The 27,674-nt window shown below is 41.3% G+C and overlaps 1 protein-coding gene across 1 annotated transcript in view; it reads left to right on the top strand.

Moving 5' to 3' along the window:
- Positions 1-25,494, top strand: part of TMEM154 (transmembrane protein 154) — a 54,748-nt gene extending 29,254 nt beyond the window's left edge. The window contains exons 4-7 of the mRNA XM_010382875.2: positions 6,856-6,883; positions 8,122-8,207; positions 10,271-10,328; positions 23,044-25,494. Of these exons, the coding sequence (XP_010381177.2) occupies positions 6,856-6,883; positions 8,122-8,207; positions 10,271-10,328; positions 23,044-23,059 (188 nt within the window). The 3' untranslated portion in view covers positions 23,060-25,494. The remainder of the gene's footprint in view (positions 1-6,855; positions 6,884-8,121; positions 8,208-10,270; positions 10,329-23,043) is intronic.
- The last annotated feature ends 2,180 nt before the right edge of the window (positions 25,495-27,674 follow it).

The following is a 27,674-nucleotide window of genomic DNA, read 5'->3' as shown; positions in this document are numbered from 1 at the left end:
TGAGCTGAGATCCGGCCACTGCACTCCAGCCCGGGCGACAGAGCGAGACTCCGTCTCAAAAAAAAAAAAAAAAAAAAAAAAAAGACCTACTGCTCAAAATACAAGATTCCACTAAAAATATTACTGCTCGTTGACAATGCACCTGGTCACCCAAGAGCCCTGATGGAGATGTACAAGGAGACTAATGTTTTCATGCCTGCTGATACAACATCCATTCTGCAGCCCATGGATTAAGGAGTCATTTTGAATTTCAAGTCTTATTGTTTAAGACATACATTTTGTAAGGCCATAGCTGCCATAGATGGTGAGTCCTCTGATAAATTTGGGAAGGAATCTTCTGGGAAGAATTCACCATTCTAGATGCCATTAAGAACATTTCCCATTCATAGGAGGAGGTCAAAATATCAGCATCAACAGGATTTTGGAAGAAGTTGATTCCAAGACCCACGGATGACTTTGAAGGGTTCAAGACTTGAGTGGAGGAGTCACTGCAGATGTGGTAGAAATAGCAAGAAAACTAGGATAAGAAGTGAAGCCTGAAGATGCCATGGAATTGCTGCAATCTCGTGATAAAACATTAAGTGGCTGAGAAATTGCTTCTTCTGAATGAACAAATAAAGTGGGGTTTTTTTTTTTTTGAGATAGAATCTACTCCTGGTGAAGATGCCATGAACATTGTTGAAACGACAACAGAGGATTTAGAATATTACATAAACATAGTTGGTAGATCAGCGGCAGGTTTTGTGAGAATTGTCTCCAATCATGAATTCTATTGCGGGTAAAATGCTATCAAACAGCATCATATGCTACAGAGAAATCTTTGTGGAAAAGAGTCAATCAATGTGACACATTTCACTGTGATCTTACTTTAAGGCATTGCCACAGCCTTCCCAACCATCAGTAGCCGCCACCCTGAGCAGTCAGTAGCCATCAACATCAAGGCAGGACCCTCCACCAGAAAAATCATTACAACTCGCGGAAGGCTCAGACCATCATTAGCATTTTTTAGCAATAAAGTATTTTAAATTAAGGTATATACATTGTCTCTGTAGATACAATATTGTTGCACACTTAATAGACTACACTGTAGAAAAAACATAACTTTTTATGCATTTGGAAACTAAAAAATTAATGTGACTTGCTTTATTGCAATACTCACTTTATCGCAGTGGTGTGGACCTGAACCTGCATATTTCTGGGGGATGCTTTTCTGCTGCTGCCATCTCCAGATGAAGATCCTGTATAATTTGGGGAAAGAAAAAGGCTGATCAAGAAGTGGGTCAGATTAGGGTTAGGGATGGGAAGGCTAGAGGCCCTGGGGTCATCACCACAAGAAGAGCGTTCTTTCATCCATATTTCTGTCACAGATTTTATTTTCTCCACCACCCCACATCCCAATTTGATCTTGAAAAGTCCTGGAGGAAGCATTGTTCTTGTTCCCATTGAAGCTATGCTAACTTTTATAATCAAATTCTTCAACTGTCTAAAGATTAGTAACATCAATCTGAAAACCAATTAGATAGAAATTCCCTCAGTCAGAGACCCACTTTGAGAGTATTCAGTTCTGATTCAAGGAGCATCACGTGCTAGGGGTCAGGGTAGTTCTAGGTCCAAAGCAGACTTGGGTACTTTTGGTTTGTGGTAGTAAAAATTACTTGGATTCGATTTTTTTTTTTTTTTTTTTTTTGAGACGGAGTCTTGCTCTGTCGCCCAGGCTGGAGTGCAGTGGCGCAATCTCAGCTCACTGCAAGCTCCACTTCCCAGGTTCATGCCATTCTCCTGCCTCAGCCTCCTGAGTAGCTGGGAATACAGGCGCCCACCACCTCGCCCGGCTAATTTTTTGTATTTTTAGTAGAGACGGGGTTTCGCCGTGTTAGCCAGGTTGGTCTCTATCTCCTGACCTCATGATCCGCCCGCCTCGGCCTCCCAGAGTGCTGGGATTACAGGCGTGAGCCACCGCGCTCCGCTCAGATTCGATTTTTAAGTTGAAGCCTTTATAGTCTTTCCAAAAAGTTACTCCAAGGATAGGAACATCTCTAATACAATACATAGTCATACATGTATACAAAACTCACTTTATGTCCCTCACTCCCACCACAGGGCACCTCTGGCTTTGGGGCCATGCCTTTGTCCCACATGCCTCCCTCACTGTCCCTGTGCCAGAGGAACCTTTCATTGCCAGCAGCTGAGGCAAATGTGAGCTGGGAAAGAAGCCCCAAAGAGTATTTCCTTTCATGGCAGAGGCTGACATAATAGATTCCAAGGAAGTAGGAAATACACATGTTTCTCCACTGCTTGAAATTTCAGGACTTCCTAATAACATAGTCATATGGAGGCTTCTTTCTATTTAAGAAAAAAAAGCAAACAGAGCTTTTTAAATTTTTTAAAATTCAGGGAAAGTCATGATTTCCTTCCCCAAACCATGGCTGGTTTTACCTAATGGAGTCAAGGGTTGGGGGGATGTCAGAAGTATCCACTCACACATGGTGGGACTCTTAGGCTCCAAATCCAGAAATCGATTTTTCATTGAATTTCATTGTGAAAGTCTCATGGTTCAAAAGCCATTTACAAGTGAGAGCCAGCCTCAACCTCAGACATGGCCCATGTATCCTCCACTGTAACTACACTTGAAATATTTGCTGTTCCCAAAACATGACTTGACTTTCAGGGAGCCTCCATGCCTGGTTGATACCATTTCTTCCGTCTGGAATTTTCTTCTTGTCTGCTTGGCAAACTGCCATCCCATTTTTTAGGGCCCAGGTCTGTTTTTGTTTTGCTTAAGAGACAGGGCCTTGCTCTGTCGCCCAGGCTGGAATGCAGTGGCACGATCCTAGCTCACTGCAGCCTCAAACTCTTGAGCTCAAGTGATCCTCCCACCTCAGCCTACAGAGTAGCTGGTACTACAGGCCTGTGCAACCATGCCTGGGTAGTTTTTTATATTTTAAAAAAATGTTTTGTACAAACGGCATCTTGTAATGTTGCTCAGGCAAGTCTCAAACTCCTAGGCTCAAGTGATCCTCCCACCTCAGCCTCCCAAAGCACTGGGATTACAGGTGTGAGCCACCACACCCCATTGCTAGGGTCCAGTTTTTAGGAAGCCTTGAATAATCCTTCCCTAGGCAAAATTAATTACTACCTCTTCTGTGCTCTCAGAATACTTTGTTCACACTCTTTGTTCACAGTATTCACACTGTCATAAGTTAGTGACTTCCTTCCTTCCTTCCTTCCTTCCTTCCTTCCTTCCTTCCTTCCTTCCTTCCTTCCTTCCTTCCTTCTTTTCTTTTTTCTTTTCTTATCTTTCTTCTTTTCTTTCTGGGTTATGTTGTCGTTAAGGCCCAAGCGATCCAAGAACTGGTCTTATTTGTGTTGTGTGACAGTGTAGCATTGAGGTTGACAGTCCAGACTCGAACCACATACACTGCTTGGTTGGCTTGCACTTCCTGGCACTGTGACTCTCTGATTAAGTTTCTTCATCTGTAAAATGCGCAAATTCAATACCTACCTCATAGAGTTGTGAGAATTAAATGGTTTATATAGGCAAATCACTTAGAAAAAGTCAGAACCTGGCATAAGTGCTAAGTGCTAGCTTATTACCATCCCTTTACCTAACTCAATGCCTAGCCCAACACACACTAGCTGTTTGTTTGTTTGTTGAATAAGTGACTTAATTAAAGAATGTTAGAATGTTTTTTAAAGAACATCTACTCTCAGAGGGAAAGCCAAATTTGTACATTATCCTTACTATGAATTGGTACATTGTTTTTACCTTAAATATGCCTAACTTTAAAAAACACAACAGAGAAAACTTAGAATTTCAAAACAATTGGCTTATCATGAAAGTTTTTGATAGAGAGTTTTATTTGAATTTTTTTCTCTTATCAGCCAATGCTTTAATACAGACATGATCACTAGCTGCTTAATAGAGGGATATCATTTTAGAAAAACTGAATGCTCAAAGTTCATAAAAGCACAATATTTACATTAGCAAAATGTGATTTTTTTCAGGTAAAATACAATTATCATGGAAGGTCAGAGCAGTATGTTGCTTGGAAAGTTCCCACAGAAATGCTTTACAGGAGGGCATGGATACCTGCACACTATGTCCCCTGGGAAAGTTAGAAGCAGACATACTGTTTCTTACCCCACGTGGATAGAGCCTGGTCTGTTATACTATACCAGGAAATAAGTCTTTAAATCTGACACTGGGAGAGGACTTGGCCAAAACTTTTAGAACACTTCATCTGATTGGAAATTACTTTTTCCTTTGGGCTTGTCCGTTTCATGTCCAGGGAAAGGGAAACATGGTGTAGTAACGTGATGTTCTGCTATCATTCTTCCTAGACCTCCCGGCATTAAATCTGCAGTGTCTTGATGTGCGAGGTCTCTCTGAAAGAGCTGCAGGGAAAACAGCTGGCAATAAACTACCACTTTAAACAGGCTGTGGCTACATGATGCCTGGCTTGCTCAGTAAATCTTCTGGAAAGAGACTCTTTCTCTTGCTCACTGCTCAGCATGGAAACAAGATAAGGAAGACAGAGGCTCCTGTAGCTCCTGCCCTCCCCCTAGCCTCCACCAGACAACCCCACTGTCAAATGTACAAAGGAGAGGACCTGAGAGGAGGGTACTGTCAGGCTAAGTGGGGGTCACGTAGGAACTGAAGGAGGAGGACAAAGTGGGTCGGAGGAGATGAAATGGAAGGATTGTTGCAGGGAAAATGGAATGGAGGGGAGGTTGAGATGGAGCTTTGTAAGAGCTGCATTTGCCTCCTGGTTGCAAAGGGAATAGGTGGCTATTCATAAATAGACATAGGCCGGTGGAGTGGAGCAGGCAGAGCCTGATTGCTGAGGACAAGTAATTGGTCTCCCTCCTGGTTTAATGCTCTGCTCTTTGTGTGCCCTCCCAGATGTTTTTCTGTTGCCATGGTGGCTGGAGCAGAGGTAATAGCCATGGAGCAGGGAAGATGAGGCCACAGAAAGCTTTTTGCTCTGTTTTGATACTGATTACAGGAGCTTCACATTTGGTGCATCTGGAGCACTTTTGTAATGGCTTTTAAAAGTTTTCCTTCATCTGCATGCAGGCTAGCTTTTGCTCACCCTGAAGCCTGTGGGGAACCCAGATTATAAAGATAAATCCATGCCCACAACGGTGGGGCCATGCAGCCACTTGCTCTCCGGGAAATTAGTCAGGAATTATTCAGCAGGGAAAAAGGGAGAGGGAGGAGGAGGGAGTGACAAAACAGGAGGATCTTTATGGGTCACCTGTAGGGATGTTCAATTGTGTAGGAGCTTTATTTATAGTAAAATTCCTTAAGGAAATGGCCTGTATATTTTAGATAGAAAGTGTGTGTTTGTGTGTGTGGGGGGTGTGTGTATTCTCCTTTTCCCATCTAAGTTTCTGAGGAGTCAGGCATCTGCAGGAAGCTTTAGATTCCTCCTGGAGGGCAAGAGGACATAGCCTGCAGCTCCTGGAAGGCAAGCAGTGATGGCATGAAACTTACATCTGTGCCCAGCTTTCCTGGATTAGCAATGCCATTCAAGCTTGCCAACCCACAGGAAATTACAGCAGCTCACTGCCGCCAGGAACTCAGTTCCAGGTGTCTGCTGGTTGTGTTCCTTCACTGAGGGCCTCCATTTCTCCAGGACAGACAATAGGAGGCCTCTGATTGCCAAGAATCAGAAACGTCTGACTATTTGGTGGACCCTACAAAATGGTTTGCTTTTCAATCATTTTCACATCATAAATGATGCAGTAGGCCTATGCTATCCACTCAACATCATTGCCTAATTTCTCTGGATGTGTTGGTTCTCCTGTCAAATGAAGCAGGGCTTCAGCTGGGACATCAGGCTCCGATTCTTACCACTTGTTCATTTGGAGTCTGATGTGCGTTAGAGCCATTTTGTAAACAGTTACCTGACTCTCACCTCAACCAATGGGAACTAAAAACAGGCTTCTTGGAAGTTTCACTATGCTAAGTCCAAAATATTGGACATGAGTTGAACCCCAGTGCTGGACAATTGAGGTTAACACCTAATCATTTATTCCACTGATATTGACTAGGCATTTACCAGGTACTGTGCTAGCTGGCTCAGAGCTGGGGGGATACCACAATGAGTAAGACAGACATGATCCCTGTCCCTCTGCACTTATGGTCCAGTAAGAGAGACAGACAGAAAAAAAAAAAAAAATCAAACAGACGAGTTGACCAATGAGAAATTGTGGCCAATATTATGAAGGATGCAAGCAAGGTGCTGAGCTGGGGAGCAACAGGAAAGATGGGCCCTGCTTTATATAGAGGAGGTGGGGAAGACCTCCCTGAGGAAAGAGTATTTAAGCTGGGACCCTGAGGATGTGAGGGATCCGGCCATGCAAAGAGCAGGGGTAAAAGGAAAATTCCAAGGGGAGCCCTTGATGGAAGAGACCACATCCTCTGCCAGGAGTGAGGCACAGTGCCACAGTGTTCAGCATGGTGTATCACAGGAAATGAAGCAGCCACCTCTAGATCTGGGACATTTTACTGAAGGAGGCCAAGGAGCAAGCCCTCTTGTTTCACCCTCCCTTTCCTTACCACTGTTTTCCTCTTCTTGTGGATGTAAAAAATAAAGACAGATGAACATCTGATCTGAAGTGAGTGGTCTCCGCTGACCATCCACATCTAAAAGAAAGCAGATTTCACAGGGATTAGGATCTAGTTTCAACATGGCAATCCGCACTTGTTTAAGTTAATGATCGCTCCTTTAAAAACATTACTTAATGTCATTTTGCTCTCTTTGTAAAGCAGACTTCAGCTGTTGTTGAGATTAAAAGTTGTTACAGAAGAACAAAGCTAACATGACCTTTATGTTCATTTCCTTTTAGATGAACTGGGAAATGAAAACGTGAAAGTGTAAGTTTTCCCTGCTGCTTCTGATCCACCTGGGGTGTGAACAGCAACAGTTAGGGCAGACAGCTGCCTTTTCAGGTGTTTTTGTTCTGACACCTTGCAGAGCTCTCCTGCTTCCCAGGCTGGGCTGGAGATCTCTGGTAGCCTAAGGGAGGATGTGCTGGCATCCCCAAACCCTATCCAGCGTGTGAGTGTGATCTGGGCAAGGACAGTGTGTCATCTGCTGTATTTCGTTGTCCTACGTTCAGGAAAGAATCCTGACTGCTGCCAATTTCAAGTGCATAGCAGTTAAATATTCCATCCCTAGTTGTATTTCAAGGATGTCGTTTCATTTACTCTGATTAGAAATTTTATCACCTGGAAAGATACTTGAGCTGGTATTTAGCAGGGGATCCCTGGTCGAAGCAGAAGTTCGCACAGCAAGAACCCCCAGGGATGGGAGAGAGAGAGGAGGAAGAAGGGAAGAGTGGGAGGAGCAGGAGGAAGGGAGAGGAGGGAGGGAAGGGGGGGTGGGAGAGAGAAAAACAAGCCTCCACTCAGAAGCATGTTCTGGGGTGATGCCATCCCCTCCCCACCTTCCAAGCAGCCTCCTGGTTTAGAAACTTTGTGGCTTCCTCTACACAGTGTACTGCCTATGCTGCTTTCAGAGCTGGTGGTCCCTCTTTCCCCAGCCCCATCTCCACTAACCATGGGCTCTGTCCCTTGACTGTGCACTTTGAGCTTCTGCAAGTGAGGGCGGGGAATTTCTGAAAGCAATTGCTCCATTTCTCCAAGAGGGAAAGGCCTGGGAATTGAAGGGACAGGTGATAACTATAGCCTGTTGACAGTGGCCTCTTGACCTGGGGCACTGATCAAAAAACCCCAAGGAAGAGGAAGTGAAATTAAGCAAGGCTAAAATGCTTAATGTGGCAACTCCCCGGAAGGGCCTCACCCTGGGAGCCTTGCAGACTTGACTTTGTACCTTCAGGGGAGCAGTCAGTCTCTCGGGTTCCCTTGTAGTCCACTTGCTGGGCCTGTGGGCACCCCACTTTTGGACCTGTGATAAATGTATGCTTGTGTGGTAGCCTTTCTTCCTACTGAAGTTTGATAGTTTGGACAAGGGGAAGCCCTCAGGCTTCCCTAGAGCATAAGGCACTGAATCAAGTTCATCTTCCCCAGGATGAGCGCTCTAGTCTCTTTCCAAATGAAATCAGACACATTTCACATTTCTTTCCAACAAGCCTTTTGCTCTCTATTTCTAGCCCTATTTTTGAGGAAGATACACCCTCTGTTATGGAAATTGAAATGGAAGAGCTTGATAAATGGATGAACAGCATGAATAGAAATGGTATGTGGTAACCTAAAGTTTTTTTTTTTTCTTTCCTCTTTAGTAACAGAAGGCTGCAACAGCTTTATAAATATCTCAATAAATCCTGGAGTGAGACAGAGCCCAATCCCACATTAGATCTGGTACATGCAGATAATAAACTTGGTCTGACAATATTTAAATATTCAGCTTAATTGTTGCCACATGTTTTTATTTCTGTACAAGTTGTTGAAATGGTCTTTTTGAAGCAGAAAATGGTATTTTACTCAAGAAAGGAAATCTCTGAGGCCAAATGATCTGGAAAAAGTTAGCATCTGGCATTAACTTATACATTACAGAATTTAGAGATCTATAATTTTAAACTGACTATGGATATAAAACTTTATCAAATGTAGTAGCCATAGATCTGTGCTGTTCAACGTAATAGACAATCACCAAATGTGGCTATTTAAATTTAAATTAATTAAAACTAAAATTAAAAATATCGTGTGTTTAGTAGCCAATGGCTACTTAAGTGGATAGTGTAATGTAGAATATTTCTATCACTTTAGAATGCTCTATTGGACATTGCTCATGTAGATGGTGATACACATACCGCATATAACAACTTCCAATTGATATCTGGCGGTAATGGAAGTCCATGTTCCTTACTTTTTAGTAAATCAATAATGGGACTTTAAAATGACGACAGCTGCTTTTTCTTTTTTAAATTCCCTTTAAAAATTAATTATTTTTACTACTTAGATTAAATTAATAAAAACCCAGCATTATCATATCATTTGTATTTTTTACCATTTATCTTAAAAAAAAAATACCCTAGAGTCTGTCAAATGCAACACTCTATGGTAGAGTTCGAAAATTCAGAGACTGGTTATAAGGATTATTACTACCAGGCCAGGCACGGCGGCTCACATCTATAACCCCAGCACTTTTGAAGGCTGAGGCGGGTGGATCACCTGAGATCAGGAGTTCGAAACCAGCCTGGCAAACATGGTGAAACTCCATCTCTACTGAAAATACAAAATTAGCTGGGTGTGGTGGCGCATGTCTGTACTCCCAGCTACTAGGGAGGCTGAAGCAGGAGAATAGCTTGAACCCAGGAGGCAGAGGTTGCAGTGAGCCGAGATCGCACCACTGCACTCCAGCCTGGGCGACAGAGCAAGACTCTATCTCAAACAAACAAACAAACAAAGAATTATTACTACCACAGGCTTATCAAGATGTGATTTCAAAAAAGAGCCACTCAGCTAACCTGTACAATTTCTAACAGGAAAGAAGGACTCTGTAAAGCCATTCTATTTGAGGATGGGGCGGGTCATTGAGATAGTACTTCAGGAATCTCATTTTGTTGTTTTCAGTTGCTAAAAGTAATATGCATACATAGTAGAATTTTTTAAATGCAGAAAAAAAAGTAGAAGAAAAAAATTCACTGCAGAAAGGCAATCTCTTCTTACTATGTTGTTGTATTACGTTTTGTGCCAGAGATTTTGTGAAATATAAAATCATGATTCTGTCATGCTCACTAAAACCAGAAAACTGGAAAAGGCATTTCTATTTGACAACTAAAGCTGAGTTATTTTGACATATAGGTGATAGAATCAAAGAATTTTTTTGCCCTTAAAAATAACGAGTGGTGTATAGAAAGGAACTCATGACCATAGGAAGATTGGCTATTTTCCCACTTTACCCAATTCTTTTCTACCATGCAATCTGATGAAATCATTCTGCAGACACACTGGAACCTCAGGCGAAGCCATCTTATTCCAGTGTCTATCCTGAGACGTGCAGATTCTAGCTTTTGGAGCACTGGGGTGCTACAGGGACAGAATAACCAAGCAGTGATGAATTGTGTCCTTTCCAGGGTCAGAGGCACGTTGAAGTTTTGTATCTGTGTTATTAGCGCTTTTTCCATTTCAAGAACCTTGACATCATTAATCTTTTCACCACTGTCACTCCTTGGCGAGGCCATTTTAGCACAAGTAACCACGCAGATCAGAGAACTATGGTATTCAACTGTATCAGGTTTGTGGATAGAAGATACAATTTCAGTAACTAACAATGAGTTTGCTTTTATTCTGTCCTAGCTGACTATGAATGTTTACCTACCTTGAAGGAAGAGAAGGAATCAAATCACAACCAAAGGTACTTCTCATTTCTGCCACAGATTATATGTATATAGCAGGGAGGGGATTGGGAACTAGGCTTCTCTGTGCCTATAAATTGTATGAGACCATTTACATGGGTGGATATGTGCATGGTGTGGAGAAGAGGAAGTATGTTACAGAAAATAGAAGGCTATAAAGTAAATATCCTAGGGCTCTTTATCTTTAGAAATAAACTAGTATTGACATTTTCTTGCCCTTCTGAGGAGACACTGTTGCCTCAGCTTCTGTTTTGGTCATAAAACTTTCCAATTATGACAAACTGTAGGTTTGTTTACCTTGGATAAATAGATGTTTGGTAAGGAAAACAGATGGAGGCGACAGTCTTAAAGTGGGTAACTGTAAACTGGAGAAAATAAATGGAAATTTTTAAAAAATGTTCCATTTTACCGCTAGGTGGCTCTGCTTGATAGAAAATTTTAGTGCTTTGGGGTTTGGGTATCGTTTAGCGTTCCACAATTTCATTTAAATTATATTATCTTTTGTGAGGATAGAAATGACCACGTTGGGGGTGTTTTGATTAGAAAATTGTTTTGTCAGGACATGGGAAGTGTTCTAAGGAAAAAGGACTGATGGTTCAGCAGGTTGGGGACTTGCTCTGCAGAGCTCTGCTGTGACCTTGGAGGTACTGAGTGGTTGGCAGCAATCACTCATGGATACCCAGAGAGGAGAGAACTTGAGCCTATGCCTGAGATATCACACTTCTGTTGGAATAAATGGAATAAACCTTCAGGCAGGATAAATGCTCTCCCTCTGTGTTCGCCAGAAGTCTGGTGCCAGTCATCTTAAATGCTTCCAGACTGCAGTCACTTGTCACTGGGCAATCCCTGAAGCCTGAGCATCGCAAGGGAATACTGATTATTAGGCAGTGGTTGGGGCAGTCAGATGTTTATCTTTGGACCCTTTTTCTGCATCTCCCCCTAAACCTTACTTAAGAATTCACCATCCCAAATCTCTCCTCACATCACACCACACAGTCTTATTCAGACAAACCTCAGCTCTGATGCCAAAGTCTATACCTATTGTAGATTTAGGTCAATATCACCCCCCTAGGCATTTTCATGTTAAGATTCTTTGCCAGTTCAGAAAGGATTCTATCCTATTTAAAAGAGATTCCAGGTCACGCTTGGTGACGCTTGCCTGTAGTCCTAGTTACTTGAGAGGCTGAGATGAGAGGATTGCTTGAGCCCAGGATTTCAGGATTGTAGTGAGCTATGATTGTACCACTGCATTCCAGCCTGGGCAACAAGCGAGAGCAACACTCTGTCTCTGAGAGAGAGAGAGAGAGAGAGAGAGAGAGAGAGAGAGAGAGAGAGAGAGAGAAACAAGCAGGTGGAAGAAAACAAAATGCCAGGGGGAATATTACAAAGGGATATTTTCCCCATGTTTTGACCTTACCTGGAAATCTGTAACTATATATGTCTGGTATAGGGCTCAGATCACTACTAAACCTCCATAAATATCTTAGATATCTTATTACTCTGTCCCTGATGAGCACCCTCAATGATGCTACAAACCACCCTCAGTGATTTTTACATACCTGCCTTTTGCTCTTTGAAATTGTTGGCAACATGGAAGAAGCTTAACATTACAGAATTGTATGGCAGTGAAAGTGCCTTAAAAATCAGATTTTTGGCCAGGCACGGTGGCTTATGCCTGTAATTCCAGCACTTTGGGAGGCTGAGGCAGGCAGATCACCTGAGGTCAGGAGTTTGAGACCAGCCTGGCCAACATGGTGAAACTCTGTCTCTACCAAAAATACAAAAATTAGCCAGGCAAAGTGGCAGGTGCCTATAATCCCAGCTACTCGGGAGGCCGAGGCAGGAGAATCCCTTCAACCCAGGAGGCGGAGGTTGCGGTGAGCGCTGATCACACCATTGCACTCCAGCCTGGGCAACAAGAGCGAAATTCTGTTTCAAAAAAAAATCACATTTTTGAAATAATGAGAAAATGAGCTAGAGCCTTAACATAGTTAAATTATTGTTTTAAAAGGGAATGTCTACATTCCTCTGTGGGTCCAGAGCTGTCTGACATTCACAGGATGGCTGTCAGGCCTTCACTTTATGCCCTTTCAGTGATGCCAGCACTAGCATTTGAGAACCAAGAATGGCAAGTCCCAGATCTTTGTAAAGCCAGGCACTTTCTGATTACTTCAAAGGTTATTATGATATTGCAAAGTTAATTTTTTATTCACTAAAAAATCTAAGAAAAGTACATTGGTTTTAGAACAAAATCCAGCACAAAGTAAGTTCTCAATAAGCACTGGTTATTGCTACTATAATTATTAGGAAATTAAAACTGATATACAGAAACTCACTGCCTTTATTCTAAGACCCAGCTCACTGGATTAAAAAACAAACAAAACAAAAAAAACCTCACTTCCTTTATCCTAAGCCTGTATCCTAAGACCCAGACATATCAATATTGGTGGGCAAAGCATTATTTTTGTCCCTGTGTTCCCTGTGGTTTCTTTCTGGACCTCCCAATCCTGGGAAATCAGGAATTTGTTTGATCTACTATGAGACTTTCTGTTCTCCTTCATTACTGGCATAGGCCCATTAGTGTTGGTGATTTAGGAATAGTCCACTTATCACTCTGGAGTTTTTTGGTGTTTTGTCGTTTTGTGTTGAGACAGAGTCTTGTTCTGTTGTCTAGGCTGAAGTGCAGTGGTGTGATCATGGCTCACTGCAGCCTCAACTTCCTAGGCCTAAGTGATTTCCCCAACTTAGCCTCCCTAGTAGTTGGGACCACAGGTTTGTCCACCATGACTGGCTAATTTTATTTTACTTTATTGTGGTGACAGGGTCTCCTTATGTTGCCCAGGCTGGTTTCACACTTTTGGGCTCAATCAATCCTTCTGCTGCCTTGGCCTCCCAAAGTGTTGGGATGACAGGAGTGAGCCACCATGCCTGGCCCATTCTGAAGTTTTTAAAAGCATATTAGCACCTTATAATTTGGACAATCTTTCTTTTCTGTCATAATTTCAGTTACATTTCTTTTTCTTATGCTAATGTTTTATTTAACTACATTGATAATCCATAAAATGTTTACTTTGAGTATCTACCCTGTGACAAAAATAAGATTTCTTTTGTCTCTAAAAGCTTGTGAATTGTTATAGATACAGGTGGAAAGTGCATTAGTGGGTCATAAGACTTAGAAACAGAAGACTCATTTCAGACCTAATTTGAATACTTGTTTGTTCTTTAGACAAAAACAAGTCACTTTAGCTCTCTGAGTTTTAATTTCTTCATCTTGAAAAATGGAAATAAGAACATCTGTCCTTCTAGTTTCACAGGATGATATAAGAGAATGAAACCACCTAACTAGGTTTTATTTTTATTTTGTTTATTTATTTATTTATTTATTTATTTATTTATTTATTTATTTGAGACAGAGTTTTGCTCTTGTCGCCCATGCTAGAGTGCAATGGTGCAATCTCAGCTCATTGCCAGCCTCTGCCTCCTGGGTTCAAGCAGTTCTCCTGCCTCAGCCTCCTAAGTAGCTGGGATTACAGGTGCCCACCACCATGCCCGGCTAATTTTGTATTTTTAATAGAGACGGGGTTTTACCACATTGGTCAGGCTGGTCTCAAACTTCTGACCTCAGGTAATCCGTCCACCTCGGCCTCCCAAAGTGCTGGGATTACAGGTGTGAGACACTGCACCCAGCAGTAGCTAAGTTTTAAAGCATTATGCAAGTGAAACTAATTATTTTTATGCAGTGGCAATAGTTCTTCCCCTCCCACATTGGTATTTTAAAAGATTATTTTTAGGGCAGTTTTAGGTTCACAGCAAAACTGAGCAGAAAGTACAGAGTTCCCATATACCCTCTGCCCTCACACATGCACAGCCTCTCCCATTATCAATGTCCCCCATAGGAGTGCCACATTTGTTGCAATCAATCAACCTACATTGACACACCATTATCACCCAAAGTTTTCCATTGGCTTTTACCTTGTGCATGATTCTTCCTCTGTCATCGAAGTAGTATACAGGTGAATTTAATGCTTCAGAAAGTATGCAACAGTCATTAAAAATTGAATTTAGTGGAAAACACACTTCTTTCTCCTGATAAACAAAGACTTCTGGAATTCATTTACAGGCTTCCACTTTCCTTGATGCTAGAAAGACATCCCTGACAAAGAACCTCTGTTATCTATTAAGTCCATAGAACCTAAATCCGCCATGCTTCTGGGAAAAGGGAGTTAATCTGGTAACCACCCTACAGTGAATATACCACATTGTGTGCAAAGACTTCAACTCTTCAACCTTGTCTTGTTAGGGTCCATAATCTCAGGGCTTTCAGAATTTTATCCACGTCTGATTGGCCAGTCCTTGTTCATTACTTTCCTCTGTCCTCATTTAATGGATATTCTTCCTGAGCTGTGGAATCCAAAAGACAGTACAGGATTTTAATAAGGACCAGAGATGTACAAAATACTATGGGAAGTTGACACTATGGTTTTCATGTTTTAAAAAAATCAATAGGAAAAGCAACAAAGGAATCATGGGGGAGGGGAGTGTTTCATATTCTTATTTTCCATCTTAGCATCTTTTCTGTGATTCATACCTGCTATGTGCCTGGCACTGCACAGGGGCATAGTGTAAGTGGGAGGAGGGCACTAGGAGGGGTCTGCCCTCAAGTTGAAGAGAATTTCATCCCTGATCTCGTTAAGCATTGCCAACACATGGTAATGACAGAAAACAGATCCTCTTGGTTGGTTTTATTATTGTTTTAACTTTCATGTAGAAAACACACTCCCTTATTGCCTAACCCCACCCTCACAACACCCTCCCAAATGCCACTAGATAGTGGTGCAAACGAGAAAAAGTCCCTTTTATCATGACTCTTCCAATCTAGCCAGCCTCTTCCTTCTTCTGGAGGCATTTGTAGTTACAAGGTTTCCTGAAAGCTTGGTCTTTCTGTCTCTGCAACCTCAGATGAATAACCACAGACAAGGAATCGCAAGTATCAGCCAAATGCCTGTCTTCTTTCCTCTTATATCTCTTGACCACAGGGATGATTTTACATTGAGCAACAACATAGGGAATGATTAGGGAAAGAATTAGATTTGGTAGGCCGGGCTCAGTGGCTCAAGCCTGTAATCTCAGCACTTTGGGAGGCTGAGATGGGCGGATCACGAGGTCGGGAGATCGAGACCATCCTGCCTAACCTGGTGAAACTCCGTCTCTACTAAAAAATACAAAAAACTAGCCGGGCGAGGTGGCGGGCGCCTGTAGTCCCAGCTACTCGGGAGGCTGAGGCAGGAGAATGGCATAAACCCGGGAGGCGGAGCTTGCAGTGAGCTGAGATCCGCCCACTGCACTCCAGCCTGGGGGACAGAGCAAGACTCCGTCTCAAAAAAAAAAAAAAAAAAAAAAAAGAAAAAGATTTAGATTTGGTTCTGCTCAAGTGGATTTATAATTTTGAAAATTCAGTAATAATTACAACAATAGTAAGACATTTACATCACATTTTCTATATGCTAGATGCCCAAGAAATTAACTAAGAGAGAGTGACAGTATATCTGTTCTTATAATAATTCTACTGTTTATTCTATAGTTTATGTTTCTGAGCTCAATGTCGTTATAAAAATGGGTCGCTTCACTATTTTTCAGGAAAAGTTTAGGTTAGTTTAATAGAGAATTTTGTGGATTTCTTCCTGTTTCATCCCTTCTCTTTGTCATTTTTTGAGAAAGTACAATTTTTGATGTAGTTTTTCAAAAGACATTTATTGAACACTTAATATGTGCCTGACACTGTTGACATCATGTCAAAACAACCAGTTAAAAATAATATAATTTGAGTAAACTTAGAACTCAGAGAGGTTAAGTGGCTTGTTCAAGTTCACATGGCAGGTTAGTGTCTGATAAAGCTCAATCTAGAGAAGAGTTTCTTTTAAAAGTGTATTTTCATTCTCTTTTACTGTTTTGTTAAAATAAGAAATATTTCATAAATTAAAAGACAAATTATAGATTAGAAAAAGAAGAACACTCAGCAGCAAGAAAGCCAGCCACCATGAAGCTAATATAGGAAAGTATTTGGTGAATAATGTGTCTATCACCCAGCACAGTCATTGACAACACTTAACCATTAATTGCAAGAAAACAGCAGTTTTGTGTGAGCTTTTTTTGGCCTGTCTGCTCAAGTCAATCTTTGTGACCACTTCTATTTTTTTCTTTGTGTAGAGGCTTCTTTCCTCTTTTCTTCTTTAGTCCCTCAAAGTCATTTAAAAGTGTATAAATCCTTCTTGACTTACAGTGGGGTTAGGTCTTGAGAGACACACTGTAAGTAAAAAAATTGTAAGTCAAAAATGCACGATCGTTTCAAATTATAATGAGTTTATCTAGAGATAGCCCCATCGTAAGTCAAGGCGTGTAGTGACTACATATCACTTTTGCTCCATTGTAAAGTCAAAAAAAGTGTAAGTTAAACATTGTAAGTCAGGGATCATCTGTAATTCAAGTATTAAGTGTCGGTTTCTCTCAGATCTGAGCTTGATATTATGAGGGATACGAAGTAACAGTTTATAATCCTGCAGGATGATAACCTCAAATAGTATTATTAAAACACAGATACACGCATGCACGTGTGTGTGTGCATGTACGTGTTGGATGAGGGAAGATGTACTTACTTTTAAAAACCACAGCATTGCTTGAATAGTGGCCCAGATTATATCTACAACATGGGCATGATCTATGTGCATGACTAGGCTTGCCTCTGATGTTAGCCAGATGCATTACCTCAATCATTCCACCTGAGACCAGGCCTCTTGCAGGAAGGAGAAAGGACATTCTATTGAAGAGAAAGGGAGCCTGATCTAATTATTATGTGATTTTGTGCTAAACTGAACTCTGCACTCTCCCTAAAATGAGTTAGAGAGCATCATAACACAAGAAAGGTTGAACATAGGTTTATTGCCATCTTTGGAGACAGAGTACACGAGCTGTGGTCATAAAGAGGGATTGTTACAAGATAGACTGGTCAGGAGAACAAAGATGACTTATCTAATCCTGACTGCAACAAAGGGGCAATTATGAAACAAGGTATTACAGTTGCATCAGTCCTTATTCAACTGGTAGCATGCCCATTACATGCCTTCTTAAAGAAAACAATACAATGATGCTTTTTAATCAATTAAATTTGGTTTTGTCAGCCTGTTACTATGCAGACTTTTGGGAAAGGTGCTCCACATTCTTTTTTTTTTTTGAGATAGGGTCTCACTGTGTTGCCCAGACTGGAGTGCAGTGGTGTGATCTCAGCTCACTACATCTCCTCAACCTTCCCAATCTCAGGCAATCCTCCCACCTCAGCCACCCAAACATAAGGTATAAGGTTGGTGCAAAAGTAATTGCGGTTTTTGCCATTACTTTTAATAGCTGGGACTACTGACACGAGCCACCATGCCCAGCTAATTTTTGAATTTTTTGTGGAGACAATGTCTCACTATGTTCCCCAGGCTGGTCTCGAACTCATGGGCTCAAGTGGTCCTTGAGGCTTAAGTGCCCCGGCCTCCCAAGTTGCTAGGATTACAGACATGAGCCACCACACTTGGCCCACATTCTTAAAATATCTGTCTAACATTCCTAGAAAAATTGCTCACTAATGTTACCATCATAGATAAGTTACTAAAACTGCTTTCAAACTAAAGGTTTGAAAAGGGATCACTTATTTGATTTGTTGCAATTCTGTGACAGTTTGCTAAGATTTTTTTAACAGAGAACTCCTAAGAATTTTCAGAATTAAAAATGTGTAGGTTTATTTGATGATTTCACAGAGAGAATAAATAGCCAAAAAGACAGCAGGAAACATATCTAACTAAATAAAGGAATGAGCATTTGGGAGAGAATGCCTCCAGGCTCAAGTGGTGGGCAGGTCCCAGCTTGCTGATTTACCAACATGCCTGATGTCCATCCCAGCACCAGTAGGAGTTGCTACACTCTAGGAGTGGCCTGATGTCCCACAGGTGAGGCAACTATTACCCTATGTGGCAGTGCTTGTCAATTGCTCACGGTCCACGGAGCTGTGGCTGTGGGCACCATAGCTTGAGCTTCTTTTCCTCTTTGGTGCTTTAAGTTAAACAAGTTCTTGTTGATGGACAGTGTCTCACACTGAGCCTTCAAAATGCTTCCCCTTAGAAATTTAGTTTGTTTTGGAAGATGGTTGCTGAAAGCCTTTGGATATTTGAAACAATATTCATGCTAGTGTTTTACCAACAAACACTGGCTACTGTAAAACCTGCAAAATAAGGATTACTGACATTCATTCATGTGTCTGTGTGTCAGGCCTGGAGTATGGTATTTCACCTGCATTTTCTCATTTATTATTTACAAAACAATAAAGCTCATGGTATAGGTGTATATGTTTTGCAGATGAGATGAGATAAGAACACTCCAGCTAAGAAAGGTTAATTTGCCCAATGTCACATGGCAAGAAAGTGAACCCTGATTCAGATTCAGGTCAACTGACCCAGAGCTCTTATCTACTATGCTAAAAAAGCCACTCAGCACACACCAACATTGGTAATATCATAAAAACAGCACAAACGTAAACTACCCAGGGATCAACTTAACTGAAAAAATGCAGGTGATAATATAAAATGTTCAGACTTTTATTGTGGCACATAAAAGACTTGAATGAATGGAGAGGTACACTGTGTTCCTGATGAAAGACTCAACAATATAAAAATGATCATCTTAAATTCAACCCAGTCATCTTAAAAATCCTTATGCACATTTCATCTGGGAGAATAACTGTGTGCAAAGAGCCAGGACAATTTTAACAGAAGGAAAAAGTGAAATTGTAAGATGGAATAAGGGTAGGGAGTTCACAGGGAGTGTGTCTTGCTTGATCAACAGTTAAAACAGTGTACACTTGGAACCAAATTAGAATTAACATTTCATAGCAAGTGGATTATTTAATAAATAGTCTTGGGACAACTGACTAACATTTGGGGGGGAAATTTAGAGCTCAACCTCACGCTTTATACTAAAATAGACTCCAGATGAGTTTGAGTGTTAAAAAGAAAGAAAAAAAGCCAGAAAAAATACAGGAAAATATTATTTAGCTTTAAGGACAGAACTAGTTTGAAAGCATGATACACAAGTCAGAAATCATATTTGAAAAGGATAGATGTGGCCGGGTGTGGTGGCTCACGCCTGTAATCCCAACACTTTGGGAGGCTGAGGCAGGCGGATCACGAGGTCAGGAGATCGAGACCATCCTGGCTAACGCGGTGAAACCCTGCCTCTACTAAAAATACAAAAAATCCGCCGAACGTGGTGGCGGGCACCTGTAGCTACTTGGGAGGCTGAGGCAGGAGAATAGCGTGAATCCGGGAGGCGGAGCTTGCAGTGAGCTGAGATAGCGCCACTGCACTCCAGCCTGGGCGACAGAGCGAGACTCTGTCTCAAAAAATAAAAAATAAAAGGACAGATATAACTACATTAAAAACTCAGTGTTCCTGTACTTCAAAAAACACAGTAGGCTGGCTGGCCATAGTGTCTCACACCTGTAATCCCAGCACTTTGAGAGGCTGAGGTGGGTGGATTGCTTGAGCCCAGGAGTTCGAGACCAGCCTAGACAACATGGCATGACTCTGTCTCCACAAAAGTTAGCTAGGTGTGGTGGCACACAACTGTAGTCCCAGCTATGGGGGAGTGGGGGAAGCGGGGATGAGGTGGTAGGATTGCTTGAGCCCAGGAGGTCGAGGCTGCAGTGAGCTAAGATCTTGCCACTGCCCTCCAGCCTGGGTGACATGGCAAGATCCTATCTAAAAATGTAATAATAATTGTTCTACTTTATGAACAGAGACTATTAATAAGCAATTCAGCAAAGGAAGAAATTAAAATTACCAACTAAGCTTTGTAAAAGGTTTATACTTTGTAGTAATAAAAAAGTAACAGTAAATACGATACCATTTTCACCTACTGGACTCACAAAAAAAATGAAAATAATAATATTCAATGTTGGAGAGGACATGGGGAAAAGGATATTTCCCTAAAGAATAGTGCTGGAAGAATGTAAATTTTAAAAATTTCTAGGAAAGGGGGATAATTTGACAATGAGCCATTAAAGCTTTAAAATTGTGTATAACAATTCCCTAACAATTCCCTTTCTAGGGATATATGCAGAGGTAACTATTGGAAGTTTCCAAAGATGTAGCAATGTTTATAATAAATACAAATTAAAAATTTGAAGTAGCCTAAATGTTTAACAATAAGGAATTGGCTAAAAAAAAATTTTTGATTTAGTGAGACAATAGAAAGCTATGTAGTCACTAAAAAGATGTTGTATATTTATTAGCAGAGACAGATGTTTACATGTGAATGAGAGTGAGAAAAGCAGATTACAGAACAATATATAAAATATGATCCCATTTTGTACAAAAAGGATATATATCATTATCACAGGAAAATCTTTGGGGAAATAAATACCAAAATGTTAACGTAGTGAGATTATTGGTATTTTTGTTTTGCTTATTTGTATTTTCTATTTTTTTAACCAATGAATAGGGACTAATTTTATAATAATTAACTTTAAAAATCACTTCTATTATAACAGCTGGGCAAATATTAATGTTGTGGACAAAAGAGGGCCTTGCCTTTGTTGTTCAGTTGTATATTATACTCTGCTTCAAGTGGCTGAAATTTCAAGATAAGGCCACAAAAGGAAAACATGCAATTCAGAGACTTATGTTCTATAGAGATAGACTCCTGGATCTTTGAACTATTCTCGTACTACCACCCAGTTTCCAAGAAATTAAACCTCCTTGGGCAGTTTAAAAATTATTCAGGGTGACATAAGTGAGAGGAGTTGTCACATCTACTCTTCAGATGAAACATTTTTAAACTTTCAACCAGGCTTTCATTTGAAATACATTTTGATATGGTTTGTCTTTTTTTTTTTTTTTTTTTTGAGACAGTGTGTCTCTCTTACCCAGGCTGGAGTACAGTGGCACAGTCACAGCTCACTACAGCCTCAAATGCTAGGACTCCAGCAATCCTCCCACGTCAGCCTCCTGAGTAACTGGGACTACAGGTGTGCACCACCACACTTGGCTAATGTTTAATTTTTGTAGAGATGGTGTCTCACTGTATTGCCCCAACTGGTCTCAAACTCCTGGACTCAAGCAATCCTCCTGCCTCAGCCTCCCAAAGAGCTGGGATGACAGGTGTGAGCCACCACACCCACCCTGGTTTGTCCTTTTGTTCACTTCTCTGCCTCAGATAAAATTCTGTCCTCCCCTTCCTTTCCCATTGTTCTTCCCTCCTTATGATAGCTTCTGCCTCTGTCTTCACAACATGAACCAACACCACACACAAACATATGCACAATGTTTCCTGCCCTTTCATGGATAGATCCATCCATTATCTACCTACTTATCTACCTATTTATCTATCTGTCTTTCTGTCTGTCTATCTATCTATCTATGTGTGTCTCAGTGGCTCCGAAGTCCTTTTAGAAACACATGGAGTTTCCCTGAGTAGGAGAGCACTGAAATAGGAGTCAGAAGAATATCACCTATTGCAGACTATCCATACTTATGAGCGAGGGAGATACCAGATCTGTTGATCATTATCATTCAAGCGCTCCCTTGGAAGCAGAGGTCACTTCAAATAGAGACCTGCTAGGATGTGAGTGAAGGGAGTACAGAACTTAAAAGAGAAACGCGAGGAAGGGAAGTGCCACCTGTTTTCCAGGAGAGTTGGTGGAGCTGTGAGCCCACCAGGAAAAAGCTGTGGAGCCAGACACTTGGCAAAGATAGCCAAGTTAGAAGCAAAAGACCAAATCAGCCAACAGTGTGGTCATGTTCAAATACCATGTTGATCATTTATGTCTGCTCACACCCCAGGATGCCCAATATTTGAATTCTAAATGACACTGAGAAGGCCCCTCCAGCTCCTTTGTAGGTATGAACAAAACGAGCTATTGAAGACATGCCAGGACCACAAACTCTTGAGAGAAAACGGCATGTGGAAAATTAGTTTTAGAAAAAGGCAATTTGGCATGTATTCATAGAGAATGGGATTAGCTTGATTAAACGGGGAACCCCCAACTCCATCTGGTTCTCTCTGCATCAGCACTGGGGAGGGCTATGAGGGGCAAGAGCTAGGGATTATTTTTTGGCTCTCATGAATTTCTTCCTCAGGAATCAAATGTAAAAGTCAGACTGACCTTCGTTTCAGAAATTGTAAGCTGGACACCACTGGCTTCCTGACGGTTTGTGATATCTTCAGTCACCTCCACAATGGAGTGACCAGCTCTCTTTAGCTTCTTAGAAATATATTACTGTTGACCGGGCGCGGTGGCTCACACCTGTAATCCCAGCACTTTGGGAGGCCAAGGTGGGCAGATCATGAGGTCAGGAGATTGAGACCCTCCTGGCTAATACGGTGAAACCCCATCTCTACTAAAAAAAAAAAAAAAAAAAAAAAAAAAAAACAACCAAAAAAAAATTGCAAAAAATTAGCTGGGCGTGGTGGCAGGCCCCTGTAGTCCCAGCTACTCAGGAGGCTGAGGCAGGAGAATGACGTGAACCCGGGAGACGGAGCTTGCAGTGAGCCTGGATCGTGCCACTGCTCTCCAGCCTGGGCAACAGAGTGAGACTCTATCTCAAAAAAAAAAAAAAGAAAAAGAAATATATTACTGGTTTTTTGTGTGTCTGTGTGTGTCTGTGTGTGTTTTTTTTACAGTGATAATGAATCCTAAACCTGAATGGCGCTCATGTTTTCCAAGAGAAGCAACCCCTGAGGGAGTCTGCTGAGCCTGCCAACTGAGGATGAAGAGGATACAAATTTAATTAATTTCAAATCAACATAGACACAAGAACCTTTTGCTGTTTCTTCCAACGCCCACTCTTCCTAATGATGGCATCACTTGCACTTGGAAGAATGTGCAATTGAGAAGTACTAGGAAAAGGCCTGGCTGCCATCCATCGCTGCCTCTGAGGGTGGAGAAGGAGGCGGGTGATGTGCTCACTTCTGATCAATGCGCGTTGCCTCCTCTCAGCCAGCTTCTAACTCACTGTACTCACTCTGCTCATGCTAAACGTTCGTCACCTTTCTGCTTCATTCCTTAGGGCCTAAATCAGGAAGCCGTTTTATCAATGGTTTCCTTTTGGGCCACTAACCAGCTTTGGATAATTTCCTCTGATTATTCAAGTCCTCGGACAGGTAAACTACATTCAGCAGAACTTTTCTCAAGGAGTGTCATGCCATGGAAAAGACACCGAACACAGCAAGTGGTTTAATGAATACACCATCCCAGGGGCCAGTACGCTCTGCCTGCCAGGAAGACACAGTGAGAGGCCCACAGTCCTGATGAGACGGCGTCTGGTAACTTGTAGACCCTGACACGGCCAGGTCTGGTCACCCTTAAGAACTTCCCAGAGAAACTAGGAATCTTCAGTGAAAGAACTTATGTACTCCTCAGCTGAAATTCCCTTGCTTGTCAGCATTTCTGCAAAGCTCACACTTGTCTCGCCCTACCTCCCTTGGATGTGACATGTGGGTAGGAAGTATGTGCAGGTAGGAGTCATCTGTCAGCCTTCTGTGTTTCAGAGATCCTGATCCTGAAGGTGGTTTGAAAGAAACAGAAGAGGAGCAGGAAATATCTGAGCCTGTGGCAGGTATCACTCGTCATGCTTAGCATTCTCTCCTGCCAAGCTGGGATAAGCCTCATGTCCTAACACAGCACCCCTGGAGGTCTCTGTCAGTCCATCAGAGATGACATTCTATGTGATATTTTTGACATCCTTGTGCTAGAAGCAATGGCACAAAATGGAAAAGGGCCCATTGACCACACGCACTCCAATAAAATCGATCTCCATTTATTCCTTAATTTTCTAAATCTGACCCCTTTAAATCAATCTAGCAAATTGAGAGTCCTCAGCTCTCCTTGGATACCTGATATTTTATTTCGAGAAAGATAAAGAAGGAAAATATTATTCATTTTACTACCCACATATAAACCAAGGGGAGATGGGACTACCCAAACATTTGCTGCTCAGTTTTGTGTCTTGTGCTTGAAAGTCTGCCCTAATGCATAACAAAAAGTACTTGTCTCCTACCTTTGGGATCCCTTTAACAAGTATTTGCCTTCTGAACTACGTGGATAATTTCAAAGGCAGAGATCCAGACCAGAAAGGTCTTTGCATACAATGAAAGCTGTAACTAGCTGGTTGTGTTTAACCACTGTTATCACGCTATCCTGGGACTGCATAGAGCTTTGACAAAAGACAGACTTCATGGTACATAACTTCAACAGATTTGTCTGTCATATTCTCACCAGCACATCTGAATGAGGCTTTGTGTTTTCCTTGCTCTCTTGCATGTTCCTTTTCAACTCGTGGCCCACAGTGACTCTCAGATATTTATGCCAAAATTGCAGACAATTGTTTTCTGAATCATAACTTGTCTATTTTTCTGCCTATGTGTGCTACTTCCAGTTTGTTTCTCATCAACATTTTGACACTCAGAAGAGCCTCCATTTGCCTCTTTCTCTCTTTTGGTATCTAAGATCTTGGAATACTTGGGCCTTTACATTTGATCCAACCCTATCAAATAATGAACTTTTAGAAGTTCAGAGAAGTATCTGGGGTCCTGGAATCTCATGTTGATGAAGTCATATTTTATAATATGATAAAAATATTATCATTCAGTATTTACATAATTCCAATTCTAGAAGAAGCAAATTTCAGCGACATGTCATTGAGTTTTTATTTGGTAAAGCTATACTTGTGCAGTGTACAAATCACTTTTTAAGAAGATGCTTTGTTCTATCAAGGTATATGAAGTTAGTATACGGCCACAACAGTCAAGCTTCAATTCTTGTACCTTGTGTCTTTTTTTAACCGTTTAATCAATAGATATATGTTTATGACAGTTTCAAGATTTGTTTTTAAACCCAAACTTAATTTTATGTTTCAGACTATTGTTAGAAAAACAAAACAGAACAAAAAAAACAAAAAATCCCTCACTAATTTGCCCTAATAGCCAATCAGAACAAAATCTGACTTGAGAATATTTAGCAGATATGTAAGTTTGATTGCATTTTTGTACATTTTAAGCAAACTAGGTTAACAACAACATAGCCTAGTCAAACGTCTCAGGAAACTTGTTTTAATAAACATGTAAAAATACCCATTCGTGACTCTTGACCCAGTGGTGTGACTCCTCCCTCTGGGAAGGGCTTTGTTACCCAATGCAAGACCACAGCCTGGATCCACCTTGATGTAGGTGGCTCCTGGATAACCACAGCAAACAAGTGTGATAAAGATGAGTAAAACTGGTCTTGGGAAAATAATTTCATAGTTTTTTATTCCCAGTTATGCTATATAATACAGGAGAACCAAAAGCTGTAAAATTATTTTATTTTATTTTTTAGAGACAGGGTCTCACTCTGTTGCCCAGGCTGGTTTCAAACTCCTGGGCTCAAGCAATCCTCCTGTCTCAACCTCCCAAAGTGCTGGGATTACAGGCATGAGCCACTGAGCCTGACCAGCTGTAAAATTATTATATTCATTTTCACTATGTGCTGCTTCTCACCTTTTTTTTTTTTTTTTTTTTTTTTTTTTTTGAGATGGAGTCTCACTCTGTCACCCAGGCTGGAGTGCAGTGTCATGATCTCGGCTCACTGCAACCTCCGCCTCCCAGGTTCAAGCAATTCTCTTGCCTCAGCCTCCCGAGTAGCGGGGATTACAGGTCTGTGCCACTATGCCCAGCTAATTTTTGTATTTTTAGTAGACATGGGGTTTCACCATGTTGGCCAGGCTGGTTTAAACTCCTGACCTCAAGTGATCCACCAGCCTCAGCCTCCCAAAGTGCTGGGATTACAGTTGAGAACCACTGTGTCCAGCCACACCCTGACTTTCACTGTAATCTCTGGATGTTTTATGTAACATACCTGGGCAATAGGGCTTATAGCAGAATTGGCCTTCGTGGTACAGGCCTTCCAAGTTCTGAGTCTCATTTTTAGTCAGTCTTCCTCCATTCCAACTCCTGGATCCACCAGTTCCAACAGCCTGGATCCACCTTGATACTGACAGCTGGGCAGATGCTTCTGCTGATCACTGCAGCTCTAGCAATTGAAATGGATGTACGAAAAAAATACTTGTCTGTTCTTTTATTTTGGTTGTTTAAACTATTAATTCACATCATCTCTGAAAAAAAGGCCTTATGTTGACTAAAGAAAACATAGGCTTTAGTTTCAGCTTCTGTCAGAATTAAGACCAATTCTGAATCTGGTGGAGTGATAAGACTTGGTTTCATACTGGGAAGACACTGCTGAAATTCGCCTTGTGGGAGAACATGGAAATTTTATACTGAATTATATTAACACATGTGACTTTTCACATTCAGAGACATTCAGGATGAATTCTGGGGTTTCCATTTAATAGCTATAACAGGCAGTCCAGAACAACTTCACATATAGAAGCATTTCTGCTATGTGACAATGACCAAAAGAGTTCTGTATATTAGTGTCGAGTGGAATTTGTCAAATTGCAGAACCCAGACAACCAATTGCCTGAATTATTATTTTTTGTTTTTAGCAACTCTTTGGCTTTATCTTCATGCTGTCTTGTCTGGCACCAAAGTTTTATTTTCCTCTTAGTCCTCTTGGGGATTGTTTTTGGGTGTTTCTTTTAATTTTTCTTTTTTTTGAGACAGGGTCTCACTCTGATGCCCAGGCTGGAGTGTAATGGTGTGATTATGACTCACTGCAGCCTCAACTTCCCAGGCTCAGGTGATTCTGTTACCTCAGCCTCCCAAGTAGCTGGGACTACTGGTGTGCACCACTAGGACCGGCTAAATTTTTGTGTGTTTTGTACAGATAGGGTTTCACCATGTTGCCCAGGCTGGTCTTGAACTTCTAGGCTCAAGCAATCCTCCCACCTCAGCCTCCAAAAGTGCTGGGATTACAGGCATGAGCCAGCGTAACTGACAGGGATTATTTGTACCTGGACCTGGTGTTTTGTTTTATTTTTTTGCCCTACGACCTTTTCTAAATAACGTATCATGTTCCTGAGATAGCAGTACATACAATTATGTAAAATAGAGCTTTATATGAACTCTGTGCATGCTCTAAGCTCCTTTTGAATGATATTTTAAGAAGTTTCTAAACCAAAGTGCTTAAGATAGCATGAAGACGTTAATTTCATGAAGACTGTACAAGATTAGAAGTACAATGTAGACCTGTTTAGGACAAAGGTAGACAGGCTTTGGTGTTTTTTTTACAACTGGACTTCAGCTACAGAAGGCTTGGGTAATGGTACTCCTCAGTTCATATCGCCTTATCATTAGTCTTTAGTATTTTGTAAATAAGT

The sequence above is a fragment of the Rhinopithecus roxellana genome, chromosome 2 (assembly GCF_007565055.1).
Source record: "Rhinopithecus roxellana isolate Shanxi Qingling chromosome 2, ASM756505v1, whole genome shotgun sequence".
In the NCBI taxonomy this organism is placed as follows: domain Eukaryota; kingdom Metazoa; phylum Chordata; class Mammalia; order Primates; family Cercopithecidae; genus Rhinopithecus; species Rhinopithecus roxellana.
This window is presented reverse-complemented; position numbering and strand designations above follow the sequence as displayed.